Here is a 16,159-nt window from a genome sequence, read left to right as displayed (position 1 = left end):
TTTTTTTTTTTTTTTTTTTTTTTTTTTTTTTTTTTTTTTATATATTGTTTATCAAATTTTTGCAGTGGCGTTCATGGTACCTCAAGCAGCCCTTTCAGTAGATTGTGTTGATAAGTTGTATGAAGGATGCCTGCCTGAAGACTGCAAGCAGAAGTGTCTAGAAAAGCATCCTGGATCAACATCTCAGTGCGTGGCTGCCCCTCCCGTTCCTTTTACCTACCTTTGTTATTGCTCCTACCATTGCACTAACAACTGAGTGCTTTTAATCCTATCATATGGTGGGAATGTCATAAAATGATTGGGTGACTTTTTCTTCATTGAACCCACACTTATCATGATATATTAAAGTTTCTGGCTGAGATGTCAAGTTGTTTTATTTATTTAAGGTTCATACAAAAAAGGAATAATAATAATTAATAATTAAATAATAAAAAATAATAATTTTTCCTAAACTACTGGCCACTTACCCTCCTTCCTCTCTATCTCTCCTCAACCAACTCCTCACTCAAAATCCCAAATCACAGCTTTACAGGTAGAGCGGGAGATTTAATCGGAAAGATCTTGATTTGTTATTATTGTAAGTCATATTTCATATATCTTTTTTTATCTATTCAATCGTGTTACAAGAAATCACGTCATAATCAGATTTCCTTCTCCTTTATCTAATTATTTAAAATCAGATGTCTTATTCTCTGCCCAGTTATTTAGATTTTAGTTAGTATGTTAGGTTATAGGAAATAACTAAAATCAATGAGGGTAATATCTGTCAACAAAAAAATAAATAAATACAGAGCCGAGAAAAAAATAAATACAGATATGGAATTGATTATCTGTGTAATTTATTGTGAGCATAATTAAAATAAAAAGATAAGGGAAACACACCTACTAGGAAAGAAAATATATGGTAGATGTTAAAGAGTTTTTAAATGCACCACATGAAAATGAAATTATAATAAACATTTAAGACTATATTCATGCAAAGCTTCTAATGTTCGCATAATATTTACTACATGGACCAATGTAAATTTAAGAAATAATTCTATAGAAATTCGAACTTGAACCTAATGTCATGAACTCACATGTAGAGTGACTTGGATTTCAAATGACATAATCAAACTTTCACTAAGAATAAATTTGTGACAACAACTTAAGCATCAATAAAATGACCTTACTATAGGATAAACTAAAAATTGTATGAATTATGATGATGTATGAACTGTTTTGTACAATGTCGTATGTTAGTATGTGACCATATATGAGTTATGATGATGTACGAGTTGTATCGTATGATATCGTATACTGGTATATAATGATGTATGAGTTGTATCGTATGATATTGTATACTGGTGTATGATGATGTATGAGTGTATGATGATGTGTGAGTTATGATACTTGATGATGTGTGTAGTATATATATATTTCGATGAATGACGTACTTGATATGCTTGATGCACTTTATGGCAATATGATGAGTGTGATGATTGTGTGACGTTTACCTTAATACGATGATGTTTTCCATATTGAGCATGCTATATGATGATGAGTGTCATGTTGCATCTGTTGGGTTTTATGTCCTAAAACTCATAGTTTGTAAACAAAGATATATTCTATTTTCAATAAAGTTATTATTGATGTTTATTCAGTAAAAATTGTTATTGAATAAAGTGAACTTTACGATCATTAATCTAAATCCAATAAACTAAGAACACTCTGGCTATAGTATGATTACTTGAACTATATGTAGAGACATAAGAGTGGATCAAGTTCAAGTATATAGTCAAAATGATCTATAGTATAAGGATAAGGCTGAGTACCTTATTCTGGGGACACTATGGATGCGGCCCACTTTTGTATATGATATAAACAATGTGATCACTAAATTGTGCATGTGGAGACATGTGAGTGGGGGCGTCCTATGCAATGAGTATTGCATAAGATCGGACCATGAAGAAAACCACTCTCACTTTATAAAGTCGTTTACTGTTGAGACTGATTTTCTTTTCATTCGATAACCTAGGTAACTCGGTTTTAATCCTGAGCTAACCATGAACTCCTGTTTATTCGGAATTATCCTTAGATTTGCATGGGTGAGAGTGGCTCTAGTTCGCCGACTCAACAAGCCTCCCATTTCAGGGGTAAGACTGGGTGAATGGCTGGGGATGTGGGGTGCAAGACGGAATTCACTCCTACCCACTTAGGGATAGAAGAAAGGTAGTTCCCTTAAGCACTGACTCCAGGTCTTGAACAAGGGGCCCCACCCTCTCATTGGCCTGAGAGGGATTTGGTTTACTGGTTGGACCACAAACCAATTGTTCATTAGAGGATCAGTGAGACATAAGGAACAAGAAGTAACTTCAGGGGTAAAACGGTAAATTGACCCAGCTCTAGTTACGAACAACCTGTGAAGGATCGACTTACTAATCATGGTTATATCAGATGGACAGAAATATATCTATAGTGAGGGGAGTGCAACTACTAGGCTATAGTGGAGTGTCCTAGTAGTTAACGAATGTTGGTTAACCAGGTTAATGAGTTTAATCGATTAATCTTGGATCGTTGGAGCCCATGATCTATAGGTCCATTAGGTCCCTCTGCTAGCTCATATCGGACTAAACCATAGAACAGTGTGACGAGTGAGTTCGAAGTGTTCGAATTCAAATTAGGGAATATGCGTTACATATATACGATATATTTAACCGCAATTTTGTTTTATTTACGAATTAAACGAAAAGAGAGAATGTGAGATATTTAAATAAGATTTAAATATCTTAATCAATTATGTGTCGGAATTGATTGGGATTGGCATTTGAATTAATATTAAATATTAATTAAATAGTTTAATTAATCATTTAATGTTACTTTAATTTGAAATTCATTATTCAAATTAATTGTTGAATTAAAATGAAGAAAGTCAAAATGTTGACTTTCATCTCATGGAAAAATCCATGTTAGTGGAATTTTGAGGTGTCAAAATTTGGTTTAACCAAACTTGCATGTTTGCCAAATAAACCCCACAAGTTTGAGTGGAATTTTGAGTGTCAAAATTTGGTTAACTCAAACATGCATGCTTGCCACATAATCCCAAACTCTTGAGTGGAATTTTAAGTGTCAAAATTTGGTGATCTCAAGTTTGCATGAACATGCAAACTTGACTCTTTAAATAGAGTGATCATGATACTTGGAGGGGATTCTTCATCTTGATGAAAAACCTTGAGAAAAACTTCTCACAAACACTCTCTTTCACATATACAAAATCCCTCCCAAGTTTAGTCACTCACTGGATTCCACAATCCCGTTCTAAGGCCGGAGGATAGTGGAGAAGACACTAGTGGTGGTTCGAAACCGGTTCGTGAGGCAAAAGGAGTTTGAACTACAAAAGGTTAGTATTTAAACTCATTAAGTTTTAATACTTATGAACATGCTAGTGATTTACAATAATTGATGTTCTAAAAGTGCCTAAGATCCAAATTGCTTCCGCATGTGTTATATTAACACCATCAATTGGTATCAGAGCAAGTTTTAGGCACTTTATTTACATTAATTTGATCATGGTGGGTACCATTTCATGCATGAAATTTGTGGTTGCTAAAGTGGATGGTTTTGGTTTTGGCATTTTTTTTATGCTTCCATTTGATACAATTATTGTAATAAGCCTAAGGTGTATGGGCTTTAATGAATGAAGAAAGGTCTGTAATTTTTATGGAGTCTTTTGAGTCCATTTTAGGTTGTAATTGATCGAAAATGGAAGAGATAAGCAAGCTGAACCGAAGAAGATGGAAGAGGCGGTTCGGGTGTCTTTTCTGTCGTTGGGGACCGATTGAACATTTTTAAGGGTTGGTTTGTCCAGTTCGTGATCCTCGGGAGCGGCTCAAGTTATTTTTAATTATTAATGTAATAATTTAGTTAATTGCTTGCTTTAAAATGCCAAAACCAACCCACTTTAGTGTGTTTAATTAATTATGCATTATGAATGTATGTTTTAATTAAATAGAAAATGTATATGCATAAAGTATGTCATATAGATTTAAAATCCCACCATAGGCTAAGCATGTTTCATGCATTCCAAGTATGTTATAAGTGTTATAATGTATAGTATGCATGTCTTAGGGTTGCATGAGTGATAGATATAATTGTTATATTATTGCATGGAATGGATGATTATATAAATTGTTATATAAAGCATCTTATAGGTTATTTTCAACGTCATAAAATCAGGTAGATGTTAAAATCTATAATAAAGATAAGTGCATGCTCACTAAGGGTTAAGAACCGAGCACGATCAATTTTAACAGTTAAAAAGGGTCGATGTCTCATAAAATTGCGGTTACAAGAAAGCTCACCTGGCACGATCTTGTCTAAGGCTGAAGGTACTTAAGTTGACGGTTTACGGAACACCCACTACCTGGAGATCGGACCAGTACTTGAGCTTAGTTAGCCCAGTTTTATGAGCATGCTTAAGTGATGTAAGATTTAGAAAAATCACCTAGACTTAAGTTATATTTAATTAGCCGGAATATACTTAAGTAAAGAGTATACCCAACCATCTAAAATACTTAGTGGGAGGAAAAAGGTGTATAAGATACATCGTTTTCTCTTCACGCTCTCTGTAAAATTCACACAGTGAGATTCATGCTCGGCCTCGTGTCGCCCTGGGAGCGTCCTCCATTCGGAAGGTATTTGCATGAGTCAATAACAAGGTGAATTGAGAAAGTATTTATAGTAAGTGGGAGAAGGAAGTCAACACGTCCTATGGTCTCCACCACTAGGTTGCACCGTGAGATTCCCATGTTCCGCCTGCATGTTGCCCTAGAGCAACTACCCATTCGGAGGGTCGTAACATGGGAGTCGGAACAACGCAAACTCCAGAAATGGATAGGATTTCTTAAGTCCATTCCCAACTTTGGCTTTTTCATTCGATAGCGTTGTTGGGACCGATTTCTGAGGTCTGAAATTGGTGGGTCACACTTGCGAAGAATTACTAAGAGTTAGTATATTCTTGACCAAAATAGCGATAACTAAAACACTATAGGAACAAGAGTTATTCTGGAATTAGTGTTTAAGTCAAGAATGTCTTGGTTTAGTGAATGAGTGATTGACTGCCCCTCGGTAGCAGTTGCTCTAACTCACTAAAGTATCGTTGCAAATTAATAATGATTTGGGTACATTATTACATTTGCTAAAACTGATTGGATTAAACAGGATTAAGTCAAATCACTAATAGAATTTTCTTTATATCACAGCATGACAAACTCAATAGTACAATTACTCGCTTCTGAGAAATTAAACGGCGACAACTACACAACTTGGAAATCAAACCTAAACACAATACTGGTCATTGATGATTTAAAGTTTGTTTTAACTGAGGAGTGTCCTCCAAACACAAACTCAAATGCAAACCGAACAGCTCGGGATGCATATGACAGATGGATAAAGGCAAATGACAAAGCCCGAGTGTACATTCTAGCCAGCATATCTGATGTTTTGGCTAAGAAACACGATGTTATGGGTACTGCTAAAGAGATTATGGAATCTCTAAAAGGGATGTTTGGACAACCGTCCTTCTCCCTTAGACATGAAGCCATAAAATACATTTACAACTGCCGTATGAAAGAAGGGACCTCAGTTAGAGAACATGTCCTGGACATGATGGTCCATTTCAATGTGGCAGAAGAAAATGAAGCTGTCATTGATGAGAAGAGTCAAGTCAGTTTTATCATGATGTCTCTTCCGAAGAGCTTCTTCCAGTTCCGCACCAATGTGGTTATGAACAAAATAGAATATAACTTGACTGCTCTTCTCAATGAGCTACAGACTTATCAGTCCCTCTTAACAAACAAGGGACAAACAGGAGAAGCAAATGTTGCCATCTCCAAGAAATTACTACGAGGATCGTCCTCCCAAAATAAGTCTGGACCTTCAACTTCTAAAAGTGTTTTGATGAAGAAGAAGGGAAAAGGGAAAAATAAGATTCCTACTAACCGCAAGAACAAGGTTCAAAAAGCAGATAAAGGAAAATGTTTCCATTGCAACGAAAACGGGCACTGGAAGAGAAATTGCCCAAAATACCTTGCAGAGAAGAAAGCCGAAAAGACACAACAAGGTAAATATGATTTACTCGTTGTAGAAATGTGTTTAGTAGAGTATGACAACTCAACTTGGATACTAGATTCAGGGGCGACTAATCATATTTGTTCTTTTTACCAGGAAACTAGCTCCTGGAGAATGCTTGCGGACGGCGAGATAACACTCAGGGTTGGAACAGAAGAGGTTGTCTCAGCAAGATCAGTGGGAAATTTAAAGTTGTTTTTTGGAGATAGATTCATTATATTAGATAATGTACTTTTTGTTCCAGGAATGAAAAGAAATCTAATATCCATCTCTTGTTTATTAGAACAGTTGTATAAAGTATCTTTTGAAATTAATGAAGTGTTCATTTGCAAAAGAGGTATTCATATTTGTTCTGCAAAACTAGAAAACAACTTATATATGTTAAAACCGAGCAAAACAAAAGCTATTTTAAATACTGAGATGTTTAAAACAGCTGAAACTCAAAATAAACGACAAAAGATTTCTCCTAATATCTTTCTTTGGCATTTAAGACTAGGCCACATTAATCTCAATAGGATTGAGAGATTGGTTAAAAGGGGACTTCTAAATAAGTTAGAAGACAATTCTTTACCTCCATGTGAGTCTTGTCTTGAGGGTAAAATGACTAAACGATCATTTTGCGAAAAAGGTTATAGAGCCAAAGAAACCTTAGAACTCGTGCATACAGATCTCTGTGGTCCAATGAATGTCAAAGCACGAGGAGGGTATGAATATTTCATCAGTTTTATTGATGATTATTCAAGGTATGGCTATCTTTACCTAATGCATCACAAGTCCGAAGCTCTTGAAAAATTCAGAGAGTATAAGACTGAGGTTCAGAATCTATTAGGTAAAACTATTAAAACACTTCGATCAGATCGAGGAGGAGAGTACATGGATTTAAGATTTCAGGACTATATGATAGAACATGGAATAAGGTCTCAACTCTCAGCCACTGGTATGCCTCAACAAAATGGTGTATCAGAAAGGAGAAATAGAACTCTATTAGACATGGTTCGGTCTATGATGAGTTTCGCTCAATTACCCGATCCATTTTGGGGATATGCAGTGGAGACTGCTACATACATTTTGAACATGGTTCCTACTAAGAGTGTTTTAGAAACACCTTATGAGTTATGGAAAGGGCGTAAAGGTAGTTTACGTCACTTCAGAATTTGGGGATGTCCAGCACATGTGTTGTTGCAAAATCCCAAGAAATTAGAACGTCGTTCAAAATTATGTCTATTCGTAGGATACCCCAAAGAGACGAAAGGTGGTTTGTTTTATGATCCTCAAGAAAATAGAGTGTTTGTATCAACGAACGCTACATTCTTAGAGGAAGACCACGTAAGAAATCATCAACCTCGTAGCAAACTAGTATTAAGTGAGATTTCTAAAGAAGCTACTGATAAAACAACAAGAGTTGTTGATCAAGCTGGTCCTTCAACCAGAGTTGTTGATGGAGCTGACACTTCTGGTCAATCACATCCTTCTCAAGAGTTGAGAATGCCTCGACGTAGTGGGAGGGTTATAACTCAACCCGATCGTTACTTGGGTTTAGCAGAAACTCAAGTCATCATACCTGATGATGGCGTTGAGGATCCATTGACCTATAAACAGGCAATGAATGATGAGGATAGAGATCAGTGGATTAAAGCCATGAATCTTGAAATGGAGTCAATGTACTTCAATTCAGTCTGGGAACTTGTAGATCAACCGGATGGGGTAAAACCTATTGGTTGCAAATGGATCTATAAGAGGAAACGAGACCAAACCGGTAAGGTACAGACCTTTAAAGCACGACTAGTAGCAAAGGGTTATACCCAAAGAGAGGGGGTGGACTATGAAGAAACCTTCTCTCCTGTTGCTATGCTTAAATCAATAAGAATACTCTTTTCTATTGCCACATTTTATGATTATGAAATTTGGCAAATGGATGTTAAGACAGCTTTTCTAAACGGCAATCTTGAAGAGAGTATCTATATGGCTCAACCAGAGGGGTTCATTGAACAGGATCATTAGCAAAGGGTTTGCAAGCTTAAAAGATCCATTTATGGGTTGAAGCAAGCATCTCGATCCTGGAATATAAAGTTTGATACTGCGATCAAATCTTATGGCTTTAAACAGAATGTTGACGAACCTTGTGTTTATAAAAGGATAGTCAACTCTACAGTAGCTTTCCTGGTGTTGTACGTTGACGATATCCTACTCATTGGAAATGATGTGAGAATTCTGACTGACATTAAGCATTGGCTGGCAACACAATTCCAAATGAAAGATTTGGGAGAGGCTCAGTTTGTTCTTGGAATCGAAATTATTCGGAATCGCAAGAACAAAACACTAGCATTGTCTCAAGCATCGTACATCGACAAAATGTTGATTCGATATAAGATGCAGGACTCCAAGAAAGGATTATTACCTTTCAGGCATGGAGTTCATTTGTCGAAGGAACAAAGTCCTAAGACACCTCAAGAAGTTGAGGATATGAAACACATTCCCTATGCATCAGCGGTCGGTAGTCTGATGTATGCCATGCTTTGTACTCGACCCGACATATGCTATGCTGTGGGAATTGTCAGCAGATATCAGTCCAATCCGGGACGTGCTCATTGGACTGCCGTTAAGAATATTCTCAAGTATCTTAGGAGAACGAGGGACTATATGCTAATGTACGGTGTTAAGGATCTGATCCTTATAGGGTACACTGACTCAGATTTTCAGACCGATGTAGATTCGAGGAAATCGACATCAGGATCTGTCTTCACTCTGAACGGAGGAGCAATAATATGGAGAAGCATAAAGCAAGGTTGCATTGCTGATTCCACCATGGAGGCTGAGTATGTTGTTGCTTGTGAAGCAGCGAAAGAATCTGTATGGCTTAGGAAGTTCTTAACTGATTTGGAAGTCGTTCCAAATATGCATCTTCCCGTCACTCTTTATTGTGATAACAGTGGAGCAGTTGCAAATTCAAAAGAACCAAGAAGCCATAAGCGAGGAAAACATATTGAACGCAAATATCATCTCATAAGGGAGATTGTGCAACGAGGAGATGTGATCGTCACACAGATAGCTTCAGAGCACAACATTGCTGATCCATTTACAAAGCCCCTCACGGCTAAAGTGTTTGAAGGGCACCTAGTGAGTCTAGGACTACGAGTTATGTAATTTAGGGCAAGTGGGAGAAAAGGCATCAGTATGTGATGCCCTAGTTTATTGTATTTCTCTCTACTCAACGTTATAAAACTCAACTAGAGTTTTAGTCCAAGTGGGAGTTTGTTGGGTTTTATGTCCTAAAACTCATAGTTTGTAAACAAAGATATATTCTATTTTCAATAAAGTTATTATTGATGTTTATTCAGTAAAAATTGTTATTGAATAAAGTGAACTTTACGATCATTAATCTAAATCCAATAAACTAAGAACACTCTGGCTATAGTATGATTACTTGAACTATATGTAGAGACATAAGAGTGGATCAAGTTCAAGTATATAGTCAAAATGATCTATAGTATAAGGATAAGGCTGAGTACCTTATTCTGGGGACACTATGGATGCGGCCCACTTTTGTATATGATATAAACAATGTGATCACTAAATTGTGCATGTGGAGACATGTGAGTGGGGGCGTCCTATGCAATGAGTATTGCATAAGATCGGACCATGAAGAAAACCACTCTCACTTTATAAAGTCGTTTACTGTTGAGACTGATTTTCTTTTCATTCGATAACCTAGGTAACTCGGTTTTAATCCTGAGCTAACCATGAACTCCTGTTTATTCGGAATTATCCTTAGATTTGCATGGGTGAGAGTGGCTCTAGTTCGCCGACTCAACAAGCCTCCCATTTCAGGGGTAAGACTGGGTGAATGGCTGGGGATGTGGGGTGCAAGACGGAATTCACTCCTACCCACTTAGGGATAGAAGAAAGGTAGTTCCCTTAAGCACTGACTCCAGGTCTTGAACAAGGGGCCCCACCCTCTCATTGGCCTGAGAGGGATTTGGTTTACTGGTTGGACCACAAACCAATTGTTCATTAGAGGATCAGTGAGACATAAGGAACAAGAAGTAACTTCAGGGGTAAAACGGTAAATTGACCCAGCTCTAGTTACGAACAACCTGTGAAGGATCGACTTACTAATCATGGTTATATCAGATGGACAGAAATATATCTATAGTGAGGGGAGTGCAACTACTAGGCTATAGTGGAGTGTCCTAGTAGTTAACGAATGTTGGTTAACCAGGTTAATGAGTTTAATCGATTAATCTTGGATCGTTGGAGCCCATGATCTATAGGTCCATTAGGTCCCTCTGCTAGCTCATATCGGACTAAACCATAGAACAATGTGACGAGTGAGTTCGAAGTGTTCGAATTCAAATTAGGGAATATGCGTTACATATATACGATATATTTAACCGCAATTTTGTTTTATTTACGAATTAAACGAAAAGAGAGAATGTGAGATATTTAAATAAGATTTAAATATCTTAATCAATTATGTGTCGGAATTGATTGGGATTGGCATTTGAATTAATATTAAATATTAATTAAATAGTTTAATTAATCATTTAATGTTACTTTAATTTGAAATTCATTATTCAAATTAATTGTTGAATTAAAATGAAGAAAGTCAAAATGTTGACTTTCATCTAATGGAAAAATCCATGTTAGTGGAATTTTGAGGTGTCAAAATTTGGTTTAACCAAACTTGCATGTTTGCCAAATAAACCCCACAAGTTTGAGTGGAATTTTGGGTGTCAAAATTTGGTTAACTCAAACATGCATGCTTGCCACATAATCCCAAACTCTTGAGTGGAATTTTAAGTGTCAAAATTTGGTGATCTCAAGTTTGCATGAACATGCAAACTTGACTCTTTAAATAGAGTGATCATGATACTTGGAGGGGATTCTTCATCTTGATGAAAAACCTTGAGAAAAACTTCTCACAAACACTCTCTTTCACATATACAAAATCCCTCCCAAGTTTAGTCACTCACCGGATTCCACAATCCCGTTCTAAGGCCGGAGGATAGTGGAGAAGACACTAGTGGTGGTTCGAAACCGGTTCGTGAGGCAAAAGGAGTTTGAACTACAAAAGGTTAGTATTTAAACTCATTAAGTTTTAATACTTATGAACATGCTAGTGATTTACAATAATTGATGTTCTAAAAGTGCCTAAGATCCAAATTGCTTCCGCATGTGTTATATTAACACCATCAGCATCATGTCATTAGATTGATATAGGACACAACCCTAAGAGCATGAAAACGATATTAATACAAATATCCACAAGTATGTGTTACCTAGAGTAACAAAAAGATGATACTAGAGGGTTGTGTCAAAAGAGACATTATGATGGATTTAGAGGGACATCATGTAGATTGTATGTTCATAAGCATAGGGCTACTTCCCCTAGAGATGATGAGTGCGGACGCGCACCGTATGATGATGAGTGCGAATGCACACAGATGAGGGTGTTCATGAGGCGCATGACACTATGGGGTTCCGTTGACCTCTGAACTTCGCTACAGATTAGCTTGACTAGAGGGTCTAAGGGGTGTGCGAGCGCCGTGGGGATTCACACTCACACGTGTGAGTCGTGTGTAGGGAAGTACTACACATCCAATTTGTCCGAGACTTGAGACTACCCATATTATGTTAGAGATAGATCCCTAAATCATGATTGTATGTGTCTGCATTTGTATGACCCCTATAGTGGGGCCACTACTGAGTATTCTTCGAAATACTCAGGCCGTGTGCCACATCATTTTTTAGGTAAAGGCAAGGCGCACTTGTACGAAGGACGGCGACATTGCAAGCTGAGATTGTGCACTTGCATAGCGTGGATTCATATTTAAATTTCTAGGTTTATGTTAGAATAGGCTATTATGCATTTCATTGTTTTAAATTGTTTTGTAGTGCTCCTATCTTCCCTAAATTTCAGTATTTCGTATTTAAACACCTAAGACTATGACTATGTTTTCCAAAGATGAAGTTGTTTTAAGCGTTTTTCGAAGTTTACGTTATAAATGATATTCATGAAAGAGTTGTATTTTAGTATTATAGATGAGCATGAGACGTTAGTAGCAACTTTATGTGGAAATTTAGGATCAACTCATCACCAACATCAATTACAAACGTTAAATATTCTTAATTTTTTTTAAGAGTTGAGTTGGATTGTAAATCTATTTGCAAGTTGACTCCTCAAAAAAAAATGTCGACCTACAAGCCAAACCAAACTATATTTTCGACTTTTCAAAGATTTTACCCAACTCAAACAAAAATAAAATCTAACTCAATCCAATTTTATGATTTGAGTGGGATAATTTAGATGGATCCGTTCATGAGTTATATGAACACATTTTCTAAATAAAAACTTAATATTTAAATTTGAATTCCATAGTTACTTGAATGTAAGAATGGAATTCAACAACTTTGGATAAGAAATGTATTCCAGGCAGCATTGCAAGCTTAGTCCTCCCATCGTTATGATGCAATAAATTCTACACTTATGGCAACTTTTGAACGATATTATTGAAACAAAAACATAAGTTAAGAGTACTTTTACTAATTGTGTAATGTTTTATGCACCAAAAAACTTAGAGATCAAAATTATTAACGTTAACACTCAAAAAAAACAAGTCCATCTTTCATATAATCATAGCAACTCCGTTAAACTATTGAAATGACTTTTCTTCATCTCCTCTTTTGACTGGCAATCTTTTCCGTTTAGTTCTCATCCCAACCGAGGACACTAACATTTTACTAGACTAGTGCACTTTGGTCCAAAAAGGACCTATTATCATCTATATTTACTGGTCGGAGCCGAACAACAAACTGTCATCTTGCAAGTCCTAAACTTGTAAATAGTGGTTATTGTCGTTGTCTGAGTCAGAAAAATACCAAGTCCATTTCTTTGGGGGCAACATTAAGTTGCATTCCCAACGTCAATGGAAACCACATAAAAATTAAAGAATATTGAGTCGAATAACTTCCCATATAACGCCTCTTGAAGACAACATTCTCGACATAACACTGATATCGTACATGTTCTGCTTGTATTTCACTTGAAACCATTCATCTTTCCGAGAATATCCTCCGAGTCTTCGTGATATTCCAAACTCATGTTGTTGTGAGTTTGAACAATGTAATGGATCAAGATCAACTCGGAAACCAGCTTCCCTTGCTTATATGGAGAGCTTGTGCAAAAAAGAATCTTCCATGATCCTATGACAAAGTCGAGTGGAGAAATGGGAATTGAGAAAAGAGGCTAACAGAGAAATAAAGAGGTGACCAGCGAGCTAGATCGACGTCCGAGATGAGAACGACCTCAGAGGAAAAGATGAACCATTAAGATGAGCATGAGATAGATGAGGAGGGTGAAAGTATGCTAACAAGTGAGAGACAATTATAATAATTAATCCGAATTGAAGGAGAGGGAGAGAAAGTATGCACATTGAACGGTGCATGTACGTCGTGGCAACATGACTGATGGGCTGCGTGGGCTTGGGCTTTTTTATGGTTTTCGGGTTGGGTTGGGTTGTCCCAATAATTTAAAATTTGAACCCGAGCCCAACCCAAACTGGATCGAATTCCAAAAAAATGAATCCAACCCGAACTTGAAGTCCTTTTAAACCCAACCCAAACCTTCGAGTTGGCGGGTCGAGTGTACACCCCTAATTTCAACTATTTATTCAATATTTTATTTTTTATTTGAACTCTATTAATTCAAAGTCTTTCCGACATTAGTTCTCGTGATGCTCGTGAAAACATTCTCCCTAAAATTTTCTCATTTTTCTACCTAGTGTTTCATCTTTTACTTTAATTTTACTCCCTTTTACTTTACATTAACCACAAAATTACTTAGATATTAGGTAGTTATATGTCACACTTAAGAACAGTACACATTATGAGACATTTGTTATAATTAAGAAACAAGTCAATCGTGTTAAAATCGAATTTTGTAAACAATCTCGAACAGTCTCAAATCTAACCTTTAAAAATATATATATTGTTATTGGATAGATAAATTAAATATAATTAGAGATAATAAACATGAATTAATAATTTCAAAATATTACAATTACTAATATCAAATTTACCAATATTTCTAAGATCATCCAATTTTATCATTAACACTTCTCATATACAAAGATGACTGAATTTTGACCATGTTGGCTTATGAATTCACCTTGTAAGATTAATAATTTACATTGGTAAGAGAATTACAGTGCCCAAACAGTCAAAACTTCATGTCAATCAATGTCTCTGTCTCTTTTTACTGTTATTTTAAATGCTATTCCTGTGGTAATTCTTAGATCCTTCGTACTGTGGGCTCTCTTAAGACACTTCTTGAAATTTCTGTAGAACACAACAAAATGGTTTGAGTTTGTTTCCAATGCCATTTCTTGAGCTAAGGGAAGAGAAATGAAGAACGTAGAAGAACTTACATGATCAGCTAAATCCCGACTCGACATGTCGGTCCGCCCGTGCTTGCATACAACCCGATGGCTCCATGGCCAGAAGGGTACCTGAAAATTGATGTACTAATCTCAGTATCCGTAAGAAATGGTAGCTTAGAATATCATAAGCCTCAAGACATGGAAAAGTGGCCTACTGGCAGTTGAAGGATTTGAAGGGTGCGCCGAGGTTTGGTGTCGAAGCGAAGGATGAAGCTGCAGAATGATTGTCGGTTGACGCATCTGATTCGTCGACCTCGATGCCACTTGGCGTGTACGATGCCGTGGCGAAGGGACTGTCAGGGAGATTATGCTCCAAACTGCAACAAAACAATAATGAGTTTTTAAAAAACGGTGTTTGTAACCGTCCAAGCTCACCGCTACTAGCCGATATTGTTCTCTTGGGCTTTCCTTTTCGAGTCTTCTCTCAAGGTTTTTAAAACACGTCTGTTATGGGAAGATTTTCACACCCTTATAAACAATGTTTCGTTCTCCTCCCCAACCGATGCGGGATCTCACAATCCACCCACCTTCGGGGCCCAGCATCCTAGCTAGCACTCATTCCTCTCTCCAGCCGTGGGATTTCAGTTTTTTTTTAGTTTTTAAGCTCAAATTTTGAAAACGTGTTCAAAAGTGCTTAAAAAGACAACGAAACACATCAACGGTCGAATCAAAAAACATAAAACGATCATCGACAATCCAGACAAACACGCTTTCATGTCTCTTCTAACAAAGAAACAAAATATAAAAAAAACAACCACTAGATAGAACCTTATAGTACCTAGTTTCTTGCAAGTCGGTTTCCTTGTCATTGCTACTATCACTATCAGCTGTCGAATTTGAATTGATCATCACTCGTGGCTCAAGGTGAACCTCGGGCAAGTGGTTCGAGCCGTTCTCTACAAACAACAAGAGGATTACCGAGCTAGAACGAACACGAACTAGTGATAATCAAACATGACAATGCAACAAAGAGAACATTATGTACCTTGGAGGAGTTGTGAGCTTGTTGGAATTGAATGGAAAAGAAGGGCTTGATTGAAGGGATTAGGAGAGTTAGTAGGGGAAGGAATTGGGCTGCAAATTGGAAGAGGAGTTTGCTGATGGTGAGGCTTTTTAACATCAGAAAGTTGCAAACTCATTACTCTTAAAGCTTGAAGCTCAAGAGCTTGTTCCTCTAGTTTCCTCCTCCATAGCATGTCTTGAGTGTTGTAAAACATTCTTGCTCCTATATTACAAAACAAAACAAGTTATCAACGCGTTTTTGCTCGTGATTGTGCGTGCAAGGACTCGGAAAACTCGAGGCTCGTGCAAGGACTTAGAATAATAGATACTGATACAAGACACAGATACGACACGTCTAGTTCCTATGTGTTTGGTATGACTACTAAACCTAACGAATGTTCGATTTTGACTTTATACAACTCGTACCAGACACATACCTATCGTGACAACAAGTGACTAATACGTGTCAATGGGAATAGTATTCCTTGATTATAAACCCACGATCATTCCCTAGATTAGCCGATGTGGGACTTTTATCCAACACCTCTCCTCGAACAAAGTAGGTCTCCCCTTAATCGAGGCTCGACTCTTTTTTTTTTTTTTTTTTTTGG

At 36.9% G+C, this 16,159-nt stretch overlaps 1 protein-coding gene and 1 long non-coding RNA gene across 4 annotated transcripts in view; one reads left to right on the top strand and one right to left on the bottom strand.

The window, feature by feature from the left end:
- Positions 1-351, top strand: part of LOC111456067 — a 964-nt gene extending 613 nt beyond the window's left edge. The window contains exon 2 of the long non-coding RNA XR_002712693.1: positions 66-351. This is a non-coding gene — a long non-coding RNA (uncharacterized LOC111456067). The remainder of the gene's footprint in view (positions 1-65) is intronic.
- Positions 352-14,124: 13,773 nt separating this feature from the next.
- The window catches only part of LOC111463824 (zinc finger CCCH domain-containing protein 46-like), a 7,357-nt gene continuing 5,322 nt past the window's right edge, over positions 14,125-16,159 (bottom strand). Inside the window, exons 6-11 of one of the 3 annotated variants that reach the window (XR_002713928.1) lie at positions 15,532-15,771; positions 15,296-15,442; positions 15,074-15,236; positions 14,702-14,863; positions 14,535-14,615; positions 14,172-14,445 (exon numbers count right to left, since the gene is read on the bottom strand). Coding sequence is in view for 2 of the 3 variants with exons in the window: in XM_023107761.1 (XP_022963529.1) it covers positions 14,543-14,615; positions 14,702-14,863; positions 15,325-15,442; positions 15,532-15,771 (593 nt within the window). In the remaining variant the exon portion in view is untranslated. Of the gene's footprint in view, positions 14,446-14,499; positions 14,616-14,701; positions 14,864-15,073; positions 15,237-15,295; positions 15,443-15,531; positions 15,772-16,159 lie in introns of all 3 variants that reach the window. The other 2 variants (XM_023107761.1, XM_023107753.1) reach the window with 2 other exon arrangements.

Source organism: Cucurbita moschata, unplaced genomic scaffold (genome assembly GCF_002738365.1).
Source record: "Cucurbita moschata cultivar Rifu unplaced genomic scaffold, Cmos_1.0 Cmo_Scf00002, whole genome shotgun sequence".
Lineage (NCBI taxonomy): Eukaryota > Viridiplantae > Streptophyta > Magnoliopsida > Cucurbitales > Cucurbitaceae > Cucurbita > Cucurbita moschata.
The sequence above is the reverse complement of the archived record's forward strand: the minus strand, read 5'-3'. Positions and strand labels throughout refer to the sequence as shown.